This window comes from Mauremys reevesii, unplaced genomic scaffold (assembly GCF_016161935.1).
Source record: "Mauremys reevesii isolate NIE-2019 unplaced genomic scaffold, ASM1616193v1 Contig1, whole genome shotgun sequence".
In the NCBI taxonomy this organism is placed as follows: domain Eukaryota; kingdom Metazoa; phylum Chordata; order Testudines; family Geoemydidae; genus Mauremys; species Mauremys reevesii.
This window is the reverse complement of record NW_024100715.1, coordinates 1,757,995-1,772,067: the sequence shown is the minus strand read 5'-3', so window position 1 is coordinate 1,772,067 and position 14,073 is coordinate 1,757,995. Positions and strand designations below refer to the sequence as shown.

The window sequence follows — 14,073 nt, the reverse complement described above, 5'->3', positions numbered from 1 at the left end:
GGGCAGGGACTGGCTGGCTCAGGGGGGCAGGGAATGGGGCAGGGGCCTGTCCCCTCCAGGGGGTGCCGGCTCACCCCGGCCCCAGGGCAGGGACTGGCTGGCTCAGGGGGGCGGGGAACGGGGCACAGGGCCTGTCCCCTCTGGGGGGTGCCGGCTCCCCTCAGCCCCAGGGCGGGACTGGCTGGCTCAGGGGTGGGGATGGGATCCGGCCCCAGGGCGGGGACTGGATGGCTCAGGGGGGCAGGGAATGGGGCAGGGGCCTGTCCTCTCTGGGGGGCGCCGGCTCCCCCCGGCCCCAGGGCGGGGACTGGCTGGCTCAGGGGGGCAGGGAATGGGGCAGGGGCCTGTCCCCTCTGGGGGGTGCTGGCTCCCCCCAGCCCCAAGGCAGGGACTGGCTGGCTCAGGGGGGCAGGGAATGGGGCAGAGGCCTGTCCCCGCTTGCGGGGCGCCGGCTCTGATTATTCCAGTGAGTCCGGCTCCCTGCTGTGTGTAAGGAGTTTGCTGGCTCTCTGCCCCTGTTACCAACGCCCCCTCCCCCGCCCCACCGTCCAGGCATGAACTGACCCCTGGCTGGCAGAGCGGGTGGGGGGGGTCGAACCGCCCCTAGTGCCCCCTAGCCGGCACCGGGGCAGGCACTTGGGGGGGGCTGGCTCGGGGGTGGGGGGGGCTCTGCCACTCACGGCATGTTCTGCCCCTATCCTGGGGGGGGCACAGAGGCCTGGGGGTGGTTATGGGCTGGGCACCTCCCCCCCCACCCATTGAAAGAAGCAAATTTTCTCCCCCATGCTCAGACGATGCCCCCCCCCCGGCCCCCGCGCGGGCCGATTGGCCGCGCGCGCCACCTAGTGGCCACAGGGTGAACTGCCGCCCTGATAGTTAACAGGAGCCAGCCAGGGGCTCTAATGCAGCCACCTCTGGGTGGGGACCGGGCGGCCCCTTCACGGGCGCCGCGCCCCCGAGTTTGGGACAGGAAGCGACGCAGACGCCACCCTGGGTCTTCTTGGAAAGTCAGGAGAACGGGATGGGGGCTCATGCCAAAGCAGCAGGGTTAACTCACAAAAGCCTGGTTCCCCCCCTCCCAGCCCTGCCGGTGCCCCTCACTCCCGATCTCCAGCCCCTGCCAACCTGGTCCTGGGCTCCCCTCAGCTCCGCCAGTGCCCCCCACTCCCGACCCACAGCCCTCCACCAGCCCAGCCCTGCCCCCGCCCCCAGCACCGGTGAGTGTTAACGAGGCTTGTTAAGAATGCTGGAGACACAACACAGTTCATGCGAACAAACATGGCCGTGGCATCCTACTTTCCATTTAAGCAAGAGATACCTCACACTACAAACTGGAGGCCAATGTTAAGGGCATTGTCACTTGTTCGTCCTGAAGCTGAACACTGGTTCCGAAGAAGACACATCTCACTATCTTTCCGGAAGAAACTCCACTGACCGGCTAGAAGCATGTGGTGCAACAGTGAAAGACTCAACAGATGAAAAAGTGAAGACCTCTCTCAGCACATTCGGAGAATGTCCATACATGGCTGATGAACGCATCAAGTATTAGGTCATTGTGTCCGTTACCTTGATGTCAGTGGTAGGCCAGTAGATGCATTTCTAGATGTTCAAGTTACAGAAGACACATCGGCTCCATCTGTGACCACCCACATCTTAGAAGAGTTAAATGCTTGTCCATTGGACCCCAAACGGACGGCTGCTTGTGCATTTGATGGAGCTGCAAACTTCTCTGGAAGACATGGTGGAGCACAAGCTTTGCTCAAAGAAAAGTGTAACCCTAATCTCTCCTATACACACTGCAGAGGCCATCTACTCCAACTAGCGCTAGTCCGAGCTGCAGACTCTTCAAAAAGACATTTAAAAAGCTACAAATGTAATGTCTTCATTATATTCTTTTTTCAGCAAGAGTCCATAAAGACTGAATATCTTGGAAAATATAGAAAATACACTGGGACTGAAGTTCAAATTAGTCCAACCGGGGAAAACCCGCTGGCTTTCTCATGAGCGATCCTTGGCTGTTGTCTTAAAATTACTCCAGCCGTTGTTACTGGCTTTGGAAAGTATCTACCAAGATGGGATGGATCTAAGGAGTGAGGCTGGTGGATTACTTTCACTGCTAAGTTCAGAGAAGACTACAGCCATTCTCTCTCTTGTAAGTCTACTGTCGAAACCACTTGGGTCATTACACAATGCCATCCAGGCATCTGCTACAACAGCAGTAGATCTCTGTCCAGCAATGGAAGCTACATGTGGATCAATCAGACAGCTATCCATTGAAAAAGTACTGGAAGAAGCAAAGACTTCAGTCCAGAAGTTGACTAATAAAGGCATTTATACTGAATCCTTAAGTGAAGAGGACAAGAAGGGTTTAAGACAACTGAAAAAGTACACAGACTTGATTCTTCAAAATCTACAACAGCGACTTCTAGATTCTATTCAACCTCTACGTAGCTTTTACAGATCCCTGTCCTATAAAACACCAACAGTTGAGTGGAGTGAGGCACTACCAGCAATGGGGCTGCCATGTGCTCAGGACAGAATAGAGAATTTGAACGACGAATGAATGATTTGACTTCAACTTCTTTTTTATCATCACTAGTGGCTCGACGCGATCTTTGTTCTGTTTCCTGGGATGAAAGAAGTGGGAATTCATCTCTTGCTACTCCCAGTCACAACAGCTACAGCTGAGCCTTCTCTTTCCTCATTGACTAGAATATTGTGTTCTGAAAGACGTCGCCTTCTGCCTGATCATGTGGCTGAACTAATGAGCATATCAACTGCAGGAAAGGAAGTACTGGACACATGAGAAGCCACCAAAGATGAACGTGTTGCATTCAAGAAGTTCATTAACAGAGTTGTGCAAAACTACAAGCAGAAACCAAGAAGGATGTAAATGTTATGCTTCATGGAAGACTTGAGTAGCCAACTTTAATTTGCCTGATGATTTTAAATCTAATAAAATGGTCATGAAACATTTTTCAGTTTTTACTATGGTGCCATAGGGATTTGGGGATTGGTCCTGCTTTGAGCAGGGGGTTGGACTAGATGATCTCTTGAGGTCCCTTCCAACCAACCCTAATAATCTATGATTCTATATAGGGTGGCCAGACAGCAAATGTGAAAAATCGGGGTGTGGGTGAGGGGTAATAGGAGCCTATATAAGAAAAAGACCCCGAAATCGGGACTGTCCCTATAAAATCTGGACATCGGGTCTCCCCAGATACAGCCCACCTTCGCCCGCGCGGTCTCACCCCCATCGGCCCTGACCTCCCCCCAGTTTCAATTCCTGGGGAAAACACCGCACGCAGCGCCCAGCCGCTGCCCGGTTGCCACGCGGGGCTGCGGCCAGCAGGTGGCAGCACCGCCCCGGGCCTGGGAAAACTGCGGGGGCTGACGGGATAGTGGCGGTCACAGGAGGGTGGGGCGTGTTTGCAGCAGGACGGGCGGACGGGGAGTTGGCCGGAGCAAGAGACCCGGTCAGCAAAGGTGGGAGGGGTGCATGAGCGGGGGTGCATGGGCGGGGGGTGCATGAGCAGAGAGGGGGTCAGGGGATGCACGGGCAGAAAGGGAGGCAGGGGTGCAGGCGGAGATGGGGTCGGGGTGGGGCGAAGCACAGGGTTGAAGTGGGGTGCGCAGCTGGGGGCTGGGGTGGGCGGGACCCCAGTGATCCCCTCCCCCGTTGGGTGGAATCAGCAGCGGCTCTGTGGGGCTCAGGCGGCAGGTGGGTGGGGAGCTCCCTGGGGCTCAGCTGGAGTCTGGCCAGGAACGGGGCTGTAATTATCCGCCACCGCCTGGCGGGAGAGAGGAAAATAGCCCGGACTCCTGGGTTCTCTCCCTGGCTCTGGGAGGGGAGTGGGGGGGAGTGGTTAGAGCAGGGGGGCTGGGTGCCCGGACTCCTGGGTTCTCTCCCTGGCTCTGGGAGGGAAGTGGGGTCTAGTGGTTAGAGCGGGGGTGGGGTGGGGGTGGGAGCTAGGACGCCTGGGTTCTCCCCCCGGCTCTGGGAGGAGAGTGGGGGCCGGTGGTTAGAGCAGGGGGGCTGGGTGCCCGGATTCGGTTTGAGTCGCTCTCGTCTCTTTCAGGATCCCTCCGGCATCAGGATGTTCTTCACGTGTGGGCCCAATGAGGCCATGGTGGTCTCGGGTGAGTGGCTCCCCCCGCCAGTCTCATGTGGGAAGAGACACTCCCAGGGTGGGAGCCTGATGCTGCCCCCTCCTGGGACCCCCAGCCCCACCCCCGCACTGCTGGGGCGGCCCCGTCAGCCCGGCTAAGACCTGGGCCTAATGCCCGAGCTCGTTAGGGGCCCGATCCCTGGGAGAAACCCGGACCAGGGACTGGAGTCCGAGCCCCCCCAGCCCCCCACTTTTGGGACTCGCCCGCCCCACAGGGGAAAGGCCCCGTGCCCCATCCCCTGCCCCTCTGAGCCAGCCTGAAATACCCACCAGTGAAGAGATGGGATCTGAGCCAGTGACATCACCTGCTCCCAGGGGATGGGCCTGCGGGGGGGGGGGGGGAGGCACTAATCTGATGGTTAACGATCAAATCCTCTTTTCTGCGTCACTAATGGCCACTGGGGAGCAGCAAGGAGCAGGGTGGGGGGCAGCGGGGAGCAAGGTGGGGCTCGGCAGGGGGCGCTGGGCTGCGGGTAGCGGGGCAGGGGCTCAGCAGGGGGCACTGTGATGTGGGGGGTGGGTGGGGGCTCAGTAGGGGGTGTCCCAGCTGAGCTCACTTCCTGCATTCTTAAAATTTCCCTGGTGGTTTCAAATTGTTCAGGATTCACCGCATGTTCCCCAGCCGCCCACCCTAGAGGCGGCTGCATCTCAGCGGCGTCCCTGTTCTACATAGCTGTTCCCCAGCCACCCACCCCAGAGCTGGCTGCAATTCGACGGCGGGCGAGCCCTCCCCATGCAGTGTCGCTGTTCCACGTGGCTGTTTCCCAGCTGTCCCACCCCAAAGCTGGCTGCATCTCAGCGCCCAGCGGCGGCTAACATTCTCCTCCCCTCCCCCTAGGCTTCTGCCGCAGCCCCCCAGTGATGGTGGCAGGGGGCCGGGTCTTCGTCCTCCCCTGCATCCAGCAGATCCAGAGGTGAGTCTCCAAAACCCCCCTCCACAGAGAGCCCCTAGGTCAGGGCTCCCTGGCTCGTCCCTGCGCTCCCCAAGTCTGTAGGAGATCCCCCATCACCCCGCTGGGGCAGGGGTCAGAGCTCGGGAGGGATCAGCGTGTGGGGGTGGGGATACCGGGCCGGATGTGTGCATGGGGGGGTCCTCTCTCCTGACCCCCCTGCTTTCCCCACAGGATCTCCTTGAACACACTGACCCTGAATGTGAAAAGCGAGAAGGTTTATACTCGGCACGGGGTCCCCATCTCTGTCACCGGCATCGCCCAGGTAACCTGCGCCCCCTGACTCCAAGGTCGCCGCGGAAACCCCAGGGAGGAGGGAACAGGGTCGGGATCACCTAGGAAACCAGCCAGCTACCATGGTCCCCCCAGTGGTACCTGCCACTGGCACCACTCACCCCCATATTTCCCCCAGTGGTACCTACCCAGCCTGGCTCATCCCCCCCCCCCCCCCATTTCCCTATTGGTACCTACCCAGCCTGGCTCATACCCCCTCCCTCATTTTCCCCGATGGTACCTGCCCAGCCTGGCTCATCCCCCCCATTTCCCCATTGGTACCTGCCCAATGATGCCGTGGGACCACAGGGCCAGAGCCCCCTTGACCACCATGGATACGGTCTCTGGGCAACTGTTGTTGGGGTGCAGGCAATAGCCTCCTCCTCTTAAAGGGGAAGGCGCCCCACCCCCGGAGCATCCCTAGGATTGGCAGGGAGGGCTGTCGGGGGCGGGCACAGGGCTCCATTCCTCCCTCCCCTCATGGCCTCGCTCCGGCAGGTGAAGATCCAGGGCCAGAACAAGGAGATGCTGGCGGCCGCCTGCCAGATGTTCCTCGGCAAGTCGGAGAGCGAGATCACCCACATCGCGCTGGAGACGCTGGAGGGGCATCAGCGGGCCATCATGGCCCACATGACTGTGGAGGTGGGGGCCGGCAGCTGGGGTCAGCCTGCTGGGGTCAGACCTGCTGTGTGTGTGTGTGTGTGTCAGCGCCCCCTGCTGGGAGAATCAGACCTGCCCCCTCTGGGGGTGTCAGTGCACCCTGCGGGGGGGGGGGGTCAGACCTGCCCCTCCCCCCCAGTGTGTGTGTGTGTGTGTCAGCACCCCCTGCTGGGGGAATCAGACCTGCCCCCCTGTGTGTGTGTCAGCGCCCCCCGCTGGGGAGTCAGACCTCCCCCCCCCCCCGGTGTGTGGGAGTCAGCGCCCCCTCCTGGGGGAATCAGACCTGCCCCCCCATGTGTCTGTTCCAGCCCTGCCCCCACCCCAACTCACCCCTTGTCTCCCCGCCCCGGGCAGGAAATCTACAAGGATCGGAAGAAATTCTCGGAGCAGGTTTTTAAAGTGGCCTCTTCAGACCTGGTCAACATGGGCATCAGCGTGGTGAGCTACACGCTCAAGGACATTCACGACGACCAGGTAAGGGAGAACGGCGCCCCCTAGAGGGGACAGGCCCCGTGTGCTGTACAGCCCGGAGCCAGCCAGTCCCTGCCCCGCCCCAGGGCGGATGGGAGCCGGCGCCCCCTAGAGGGGAAAGGCCCCGTGTTCCGTTCCCAGCCCGGAGCCAGCCAGTCCCTGCTCTGCCCTAGGGCGGATGGGAGCCAGCGCCCCCTAGAGGGGAATGGCCTCCAGCCAGGCTGCGTGGCGTGACTGAGGTGTCTTTCTCTGTCCCGTTCTCCCCCTCCCCGCCACGGCGTTGCCCCAGGATTATCTGCACTCGCTGGGGAAAGCCAGGACCGCCCAGGTGCAGAAGGACGCCCGGATGGGGGAAGCTGAGGCCAAGAGAGACGCCGGCATCAAGGTGAGAGCTGGACGTGAGTGCGGGGTCTGATCCGGGGGGCAGGGGGATTCCAGCTGGCTGGGTCCATGGGGGTCTGATCCGGGGGGGGATTCCGGCCTGCAGCTGTGACCTGGGGGTGGGGGGCACAGGCCAGCCAGCCCACAGCTGTGACTCAGGGGTGGGGGGCACGGGCTAGCCTGGCCCGTGGGTCAGACAGGGCAGGGGATACCAGCCGGCCCGTGGCTCTGACGGGGGCAGGGGATACCAGCCGGCCCGTGGCTCTGATGGGGGCAGGGGTTACCAGCCGGCCCGTGGCTCTGACGGGGGCAGGGGATACCAGCCGGCCCGTGGCTCTGATGGGGGCAGAGGTTATCAGCCAGCCCGTGGCTCTGACGGGGGCAGGGGATACCAGCCGGCCCGTGGCTCTGACGGGGGCAGGGGATACCAGCCGGCCCGTGGCTCTGACGGGGGCAGGGGATACCAGCCGGCCCGTGGCTCTGACGGGGGCAGGGGATACCAGCCGTCCCCTGGCTCTGAGGGGGACCGGGGATACCAGCCCGGGGCAGCGGATACCAGCCGGCCCGTGGCTCTGACGGGGGCAGGGGATACCAGCCAGCCCATGGGTCAGACTGGGCAGGGGATACCAGCCGGCCCGTGGCTCTGACGGGGGACAGGGGTTACTAGCTGGCCCGTGGGTCAGACTGGGCAGGGGATACCAGCCGTCCCGTGGCTCTGACGGGGGCAGGGGATACCAGCCGGCCCGTGGCTCTGACGGGGGCAGGGGATACCAGCCGGCCCGTGGCTCTGACGGGGGCAGGGGATACCAGCCGGCCCGTGGCTCTGACGGGGGCAGGGGTTACCAGCCAGCCCGTGGCTCTGACGGGGGCAGGGGTTACCGTGGCTCTGACCCCCACACCCGCAGGAGGCCAAGGCGAAGCAGGAGAAGCTCTCTGCCCAGTACTTAAGCGAGATCGAGATGGCCAAGGCGCAGCGGGACTACGAGCTGAAGAAAGCCACCTACGACATCGAGGTGAACACCCGCAAGGCCGAGTCCGACCTGGCCTATCAGCTGCAGGTGAGACGCCCCTGGGGATGGGGTAGGGGGATCAGGGCCCCCCGATGCCAGCCCCCGGCCCAGGCACCATGGGACACTGTAGCCGGCAGGGCAGGCATGTCCATGTGATGGTGGCCAGAGATGGCCAACCCACAGCTGGTGACCTGTGACCCCGACTCCGATGCTGACCTTTGACCCCCTGCAACTTGACCCTGGACAGCCTGGCGGGTTGACCCTCTTGGCCTCCTTCCCTGCCCAATGACTCCACCCTTTGCTCTTGGCATCCCCTGGCCGACCCATACGTCTTTGCCACCCAGCGGCATCAACCACGACCCATCCAGTGGCATCGGTTCTGGACCTGTGACCCCTTTGTCCAGGCTGACCCCTCCCCCACTTCACTGATGTCAGCTGTTGACCCTTGACCCCCCCATGGCCATGTTGACCCCGGCCCTAGCTTGGAGGTGTCGGCTCTTGGCTCATGACCTCTGGGTGGTGGTGACTTTTGATCCTTGTTGGGGTCAGTTCTTTATAATAATAATAATAATAATTAATAATCAACCCCCCAGTGTTGACCACAGACTGCCCCCAACATTGACCTTTGACCTGCCTCAGTGGGGTCAGCCTTTGCCCCACACACACACACACCCCCAGTGGTGTCCCTCGATCCCTCACTGTTGCCGGTTCTTGACCTTTAACCCCTTGAATCCTCTCAATGGGGGGAGTCAAATCTTGACTTTGACTTACAAATGCCAGCGGTGTTGACCCATGACCCCCTCGACATTGACCTCTGACCTCCCAGGGAGCGTCGTCTTGACATGAACCCCGGGTGTCCGTGGTGGTGACACCCATTGGCGCAGCCAACGTTTGACCCCTCGCCCCGTGGTGTCAACTCCCGCTGCCTTGGCCCTGCTGCCACCCCCCCCCCCCCCCCGGCGGTGCCCCCCGACCCCTCCCCGTGCAGGTGGCCAAGACCAAGCAGAAGATCGAGGAGCAGAAGATGCAGGTGCTGGTGGTGGAGCGGACCCAGCAGATCCAGCTGCAGGAGCAGGAAATCATCCGCAAGGAGCACGAGCTGGAGGCCACGGTCAAGAAGCCGGCCGAGGCCGAGCGCTACCGGCTGGAGAAGCTGGCGGAGGCCCAGAGGTATCGCGCCTCCCCCAGCCCCCCACTCCCCACGCTGCCCTCCAGCCACCCCTGAGACCCAGCTGGGCCGAGCGCTTCCAGCCCAGACACCGCCCCACAACCCCTTCCCAGCCGGAGCCGCGGCCTCACCCCGGCGCCCCGTCCCCGATCCACCCCGGGGCTCCCTGCCAGCCTCAGCCGGCCTCCCCCCACACGGTGCCGCACCTCTGATCTCCGTCCCCTCCCCCAATGCCCCCCCAACACCCTGCCCCTCCCCCGCCCCTCCCCTCCCCATCCTATTCCCCACACAACAAGCCTCATCCACCGCTCCTTCTCCTGAACCCCCTGCTCACCCCTCGGCACCCTCCTTCCCCACTCCCTGCCCCCGAAACCTCTGCTGCCAGCTCCTGCTCGCAGCCCCTCCGCTCAGCGTCCCACCCCCCCACTGCGCCGGAGTCACTGACGCTGCCCCCCTGCTCCCTCCCCAGGTGCCAGCTCATCATGCAGGCGGAGGCTGAAGCAGAGTCCCTCAGAGTGAGTCTGGCGCTCGCCCCTCCCAGCCTTGTGACGGGAATGAGACCCAGGCCGGGACGGCCGCATGGGGCTCTCACCCCTAGCGGGGCTGGAAGCCGGGATGGGACCCAGGTGTCCAGGACGGCAGCGTGGAGCTCTCACCCCTAGGGGGGCTGGAAGCTGGGATGGGACCCAGGCGTCCGGGACGGCAGCGCGGGGCTCTCACCCCTAGGGGGGCTGGAAGCCAGGATGGGACCCAGGCGTCCAGGACGTCGGCGTGGGGCTGTCATCCCTAGGCGGGCTGGAGACCGGGATGGGACCCAGGCGTCCGGGACGGCAGCGTGGGGCTCTCCCCCCTAGGGGGGCTGGAAGCCGGGATGGGACCCAGGCGTCCGGGACGGCAGCGTGGGGCTCTCCCCCCCTAGGGTGGCTGGAGGCCGGGATGGGACCCAGGCGTCCGGGACGGGAGTGGTGGGCAGGGTGCTATCCATCCCCGGCACTGATCACGCCCCCGTCCCCCCCCATGCAGGTGAAGGGGGAGGCGCAGGCGTTCGCCATTGAGGCCAAGGCACGGGCGGATGCCGAGCAGATGGCCAAGAAGGCGGAGGCGTTCCGGCAGTACCAGGACGCCGCCATGGTCGACATGCTGCTGGAGAAGCTGCCCCAGGTGAGGCCAGGGCCGGGGGAGGGCAGGATCAGCCCCCTGGGAGACCCTACAATAACAAAGCAGCCTAGCCCAAGCCCTCCCGAGAGTCCCTGCAAAAACAACCCGCCCAGCCCTTGTGGAAAGCCGTAGCAAAGTGGCTCACCGCCAGCGTTTAAGGTAGACCCTACAATAACAAGCCTCAGCCCTTCCAGGAGACCCTACAATAACACCCCAGCCTGCTTGGCCCCCAGCTCCACAATAACAAATCAGAGTGCACGGCCCCCAGCCCATATGGGAGGCCCCGTGATGAGAACCCAGCTCACCCCCCAGCACTTAAGGGAGACCCTACAATAACGGAGCGGCGTGGCGCCCCTCCCCCCAGGTGGCGGAGGAGATCAGCAAGCCGCTGAGCTCGGTGAAGAAGATCACCATGGTGTCGAGCGGCAACGACGGCGTCGGCGCCGCCAAGATGACGGGGGAGGTGCTGGAAATCATGAGCAAACTCCCCGACACTGTGGAGAAACTCACGGGCATCGGCATCTCCCAGGTACCCGCGCCAGGACGCCTGGGTTCTATCCGAGGGGAGGGGAGTGGGGAGGGGAGCCAGGACTCCTAGGTTCTGTCCCTGGCTCTGGGAGGGGAGGGGAGGAGGAGGAGGAGAGGGGGCAGGGGCCTGGGAGCCAGGACTCCTGGGTTCTATACCTGGCTCTGGGAGGGGAGTGGGGTCCAGTGGTTGGGGTGGGGGGGGAGGACTGGGAGCCAGGACTCCTGGGTTCTCTCTCCAGTGCTGGGACGGGAGTGGGGCCTGGGGGTTAGAGCAGCGGGGGCTGGGAAGCAGGACTCCTGAGTTCTGTCCCTGGCTCTGGGAGGGGAGTGGGGTCTGGGGGTGGGAGCCAGAACTCCTGGGTTTTCTCCCTGGCTCTGGGAGGGGAGTGGGGTCCAGTGGTTGTGGGGGCGGGGGGGAGGGGAGGACTGGGAGCCAGGACTTCTGGGTTCTCTCCCCGACTCCCTTCCCCCATTGCCAGGGGGTCCAGAGGCGTCCGTGACTCTGTTCTGCGATCAGGGTTCCTGGGAGCGACGCGCTGACACTGCTCCCCCTGTCGGTTTTGCCTCCTGCTCACAGATGACTCAGAAGAAGCCAGGGCGAATGTCCTAGTCGCTGGAAGTCAGGGGGGCTCTGCCCTGAGCTGTGCATGTCCCTGAGCCGCCCCCGCCCCGTTCTCCTTGCTGTGTCTGCATCTCAGGCCCCCCCTCACGCTGGCTGCCCCCCGAGTGGGGGATGTGCGGGATGCCAGCCACCGAGCCCCGAGGGTCAGTGCCACCTCTCGTGTACCCTCGCCAGTCCCCCAACCTCTCCCCCTCCCTGAAGAGCTGGCGGGGGGTTGCTCCCCACGCCACCCTAACCTCACTTGCACCTTGTATTCCTGGGGGATCAGCCCCACAGCCCCACCCCCTCGCTCCGTCATCTCTTCACATCCAAGATCATCCTGAGGGAGACGTTCCGTCACCTCCAGCTCGGGACCGGCGGGCGCCACGTCTTGAAGGAGGTGCAGCTTTGGGGTCTGATTTCTCAAGAGCTGCAGCATGAGAAACAAACCCTTTATACGGCCGGAAAGCTTGGGATTTCCTCCTTTCAACGCCCCCAACCTCTTCAATCTGCTCCTAATGCCGCCTGAGATCTCTCACCTTAAAGCTCCACCGTTGTCAGAAGCCTCTGGCTTCCTTTTCCCTTGCACCCGTCCGGATTTAGCAGCTCATGTCTCTCTGGTGGCCAGAACCACAAGTAAAAGTCAGATACCGGCCGACAGCCCCTGCTTGGAAACACCACCGGCCGCACGTCTCTACCTTGCGGCGCTGGTAAGATACCAGCTGCTGCAGCAGAAGCAAGGCAAGAAGGTCATCGGACTGATGTGACATGTCAGGTCGGCCCTTTGGCGGCTCCCTGGAGCTCGGTATTTCATGGCTCACTGGGGCTGTAGACGCCTTAGATGCCCCTGCATAGCAGCAGCCCCAGGCGTGGGGCAGGAAGACAGGAGCGAACCCCTTTTTGGGGAGGGGACGGGGCATAGCACCCAGGGTCCAGCATTCCCAGTGCCTGTGGATGTGGGGTAGACACGGGGGGAGGAGAGTTGGGGTGGGATGCAGCTGTGGGTCTCATTGCCACTAAGGGGCACGGGATGAAAGGGGGCGGGGGGGATTTCAAGCCATTGCCGCCACTGATTTTCACTCACTCACTGTGGCCAAAGTAAACTTCCACAGCCCCCCCCCAAGCCGGGCCACTCGGGGCCAATCTGAGAAGGAGCCAGCTTGGCTGGAATGGCTGGATAGGAGCCAGGCCCCTGCCTCCCTCCACCCCCAGGGCTGGATCACTGCCAGCCCCCCTAGGGGGGAGAGGCCCTGTGCCCCATTCCCTGCCCTGCGGCTGGCGCCCCATATCTGTGCATGCACCCCCAGCTGCTGTACCCCCTTCCACCACTAGGGGTTCCCCATCTCATGTTTCCACCTCCCACGATGCCCCCACCCCAACTTGTAGCGCTGCTGGTTGGTCCTACTGGTCCCAGGGTTTAAGGCAGAAGGGGGGAGGGGAGGCTGATCCCACCTTGCTGTGCCCTGGGGCTGTGCCTGGAAAGGGGTGGGAGGGGGTCCCGGAAGCTGGGCCAGGGCCCCTGTCCCCCCTCCCCTCTCTGTGTGTGTGTCCTGGTGCCCCGAATGTGACGGGTGCATGAAGGTGCCTTCTCTGCCCCTGTGATTGTACGTGAGTCTCTGTACGCGTCACCTCCTGCCCTGGTAGCTGCCCCCACCCCAGACCATTAAACACCCTGGTGTGTGAATGGCCCTGTTCTCCTGGCGCCTCCGTCTCTTGGGGTGGGTGGCCAGGGGCCGTGGCAGGTTGGGGACAGAAAGCTGGACATTCAATGTGTTGGGGGGGGGGGCTGGGGCAAAGTTCAACATGCCCTGCTGAGCCCCCGGTGCCCCCCCACCCTTCAGGAGTCCCTCATAAGCTGCCAAGCCCCATGGGGTGAGCTGCAGCCTGCCAGGGGAGAGGGCTCCCTGTGCCCCCCCCCAGCACTGACAATGGGGGGGCACCTTCCTGAGCCCCTTGCCCCCACCCCAACTCCGGGGGCAGTCACTGGGGCCTGTGTGACAGCCAGCTGTGGGTTATACAGCCCCCCCCCCCCGCTGGCAGCCTCCATTGGTGGGGGCAGGGGTCTAAGAGCTGGGGGTTGGGGGGCTGGAGGAATTGAACTGGGGGGGGCTACAATCCAGCTACTGTTAAAGGAACAAATCCTGCTGAATGACCGGGGGGGTGGCACACGTGCCCCAGCCCCACTGCTGACCCGTAGCCCCCTCGTTTAACCTGGGGGGGGGGGTGGAGGAAGCGCAGGGAAAGGAAACTGGAGGGGGGGGCAGAGCAACAGGAAGTGGATCGAGAGCCTGGCGGGGGGGGGGGTTCCCTCTCCTCCCTGCTTCTTCCGCGCCACGTGGCACAGCGGACATTGCCCCCCCCCAGCAATGAGCTCATCCCCTGGCCACGCCCCCTCCCGCACTTCCCTGCCCCACAGCTGCTGCAGGGCAGGGAGAACCCCAGGGCTGAGCTAACGGGCTGCACACCAGGAATGGGGGCACCGCAGAGCTGGGGAGGGGAGCTCAGGAGGGAGGGAGGGGCAAGAGGCACTGGGGGAGCTGCAGGCCAGGGGATGAAGGGCTGGGGCTGGTGGGATCAAGACTCAGAGGCAGGGACTGATTTGGGGAAATTTTTGTGACACCTAAAGCTACGGTGCTGAGGGGCGCAGGGGCTCCCCCGGCTGCCATCACAACCCCCCCTGCACAGAGAGAGCTCGGAGAGTCGG

The 14,073-nt window shown here is 63.2% G+C and overlaps 1 protein-coding gene across 2 annotated transcripts; it reads left to right on the top strand.

Moving 5' to 3' along the window:
• Positions 1 to 3,380: 3,380 nt before the first annotated feature.
• FLOT1 (flotillin 1) lies at positions 3,381 to 13,137 on the top strand. 2 transcript variants are annotated; one of them, XM_039517364.1, is made up of 13 exons: positions 3,381 to 3,476; positions 4,080 to 4,140; positions 5,008 to 5,083; positions 5,294 to 5,384; positions 5,891 to 6,034; positions 6,407 to 6,526; positions 6,813 to 6,908; positions 7,810 to 7,962; positions 8,903 to 9,084; positions 9,552 to 9,597; positions 10,106 to 10,243; positions 10,605 to 10,769; positions 11,346 to 13,137. In XM_039517364.1, exons 2-13 carry the CDS (start codon positions 4,098 to 4,100, stop codon positions 11,376 to 11,378), a joined length of 1,287 nt encoding a protein of 428 aa, XP_039373298.1. In that variant the 5' UTR covers positions 3,381 to 3,476; positions 4,080 to 4,097; the 3' UTR covers positions 11,379 to 13,137. The 2 variants fall into 2 exon arrangements, with proteins under 2 accessions (XP_039373298.1, XP_039373299.1); XM_039517365.1 differs by having other exon boundaries at positions 3,394 to 3,486.
• The last annotated feature ends 936 nt before the right edge of the window (positions 13,138 to 14,073 follow it).

Coding starts and splice junctions, on each gene's coding strand:
- FLOT1 (XM_039517364.1), top strand. CDS start 4,098: ATGTTCTTCACGTGTGGGCCCAATGAGGCCATGGTGGTCTCGG. Junction 5,084..5,293: donor TGCATCCAGCAGATCCAGAG/GTGAGTCTCCAA, acceptor CTTTCCCCACAG/GATCTCCTTGAACACACTGA. Junction 10,770..11,345: donor CGGGCATCGGCATCTCCCAG/GTACCCGCGCCA, acceptor TCCTGCTCACAG/ATGACTCAGAAGAAGCCAGG.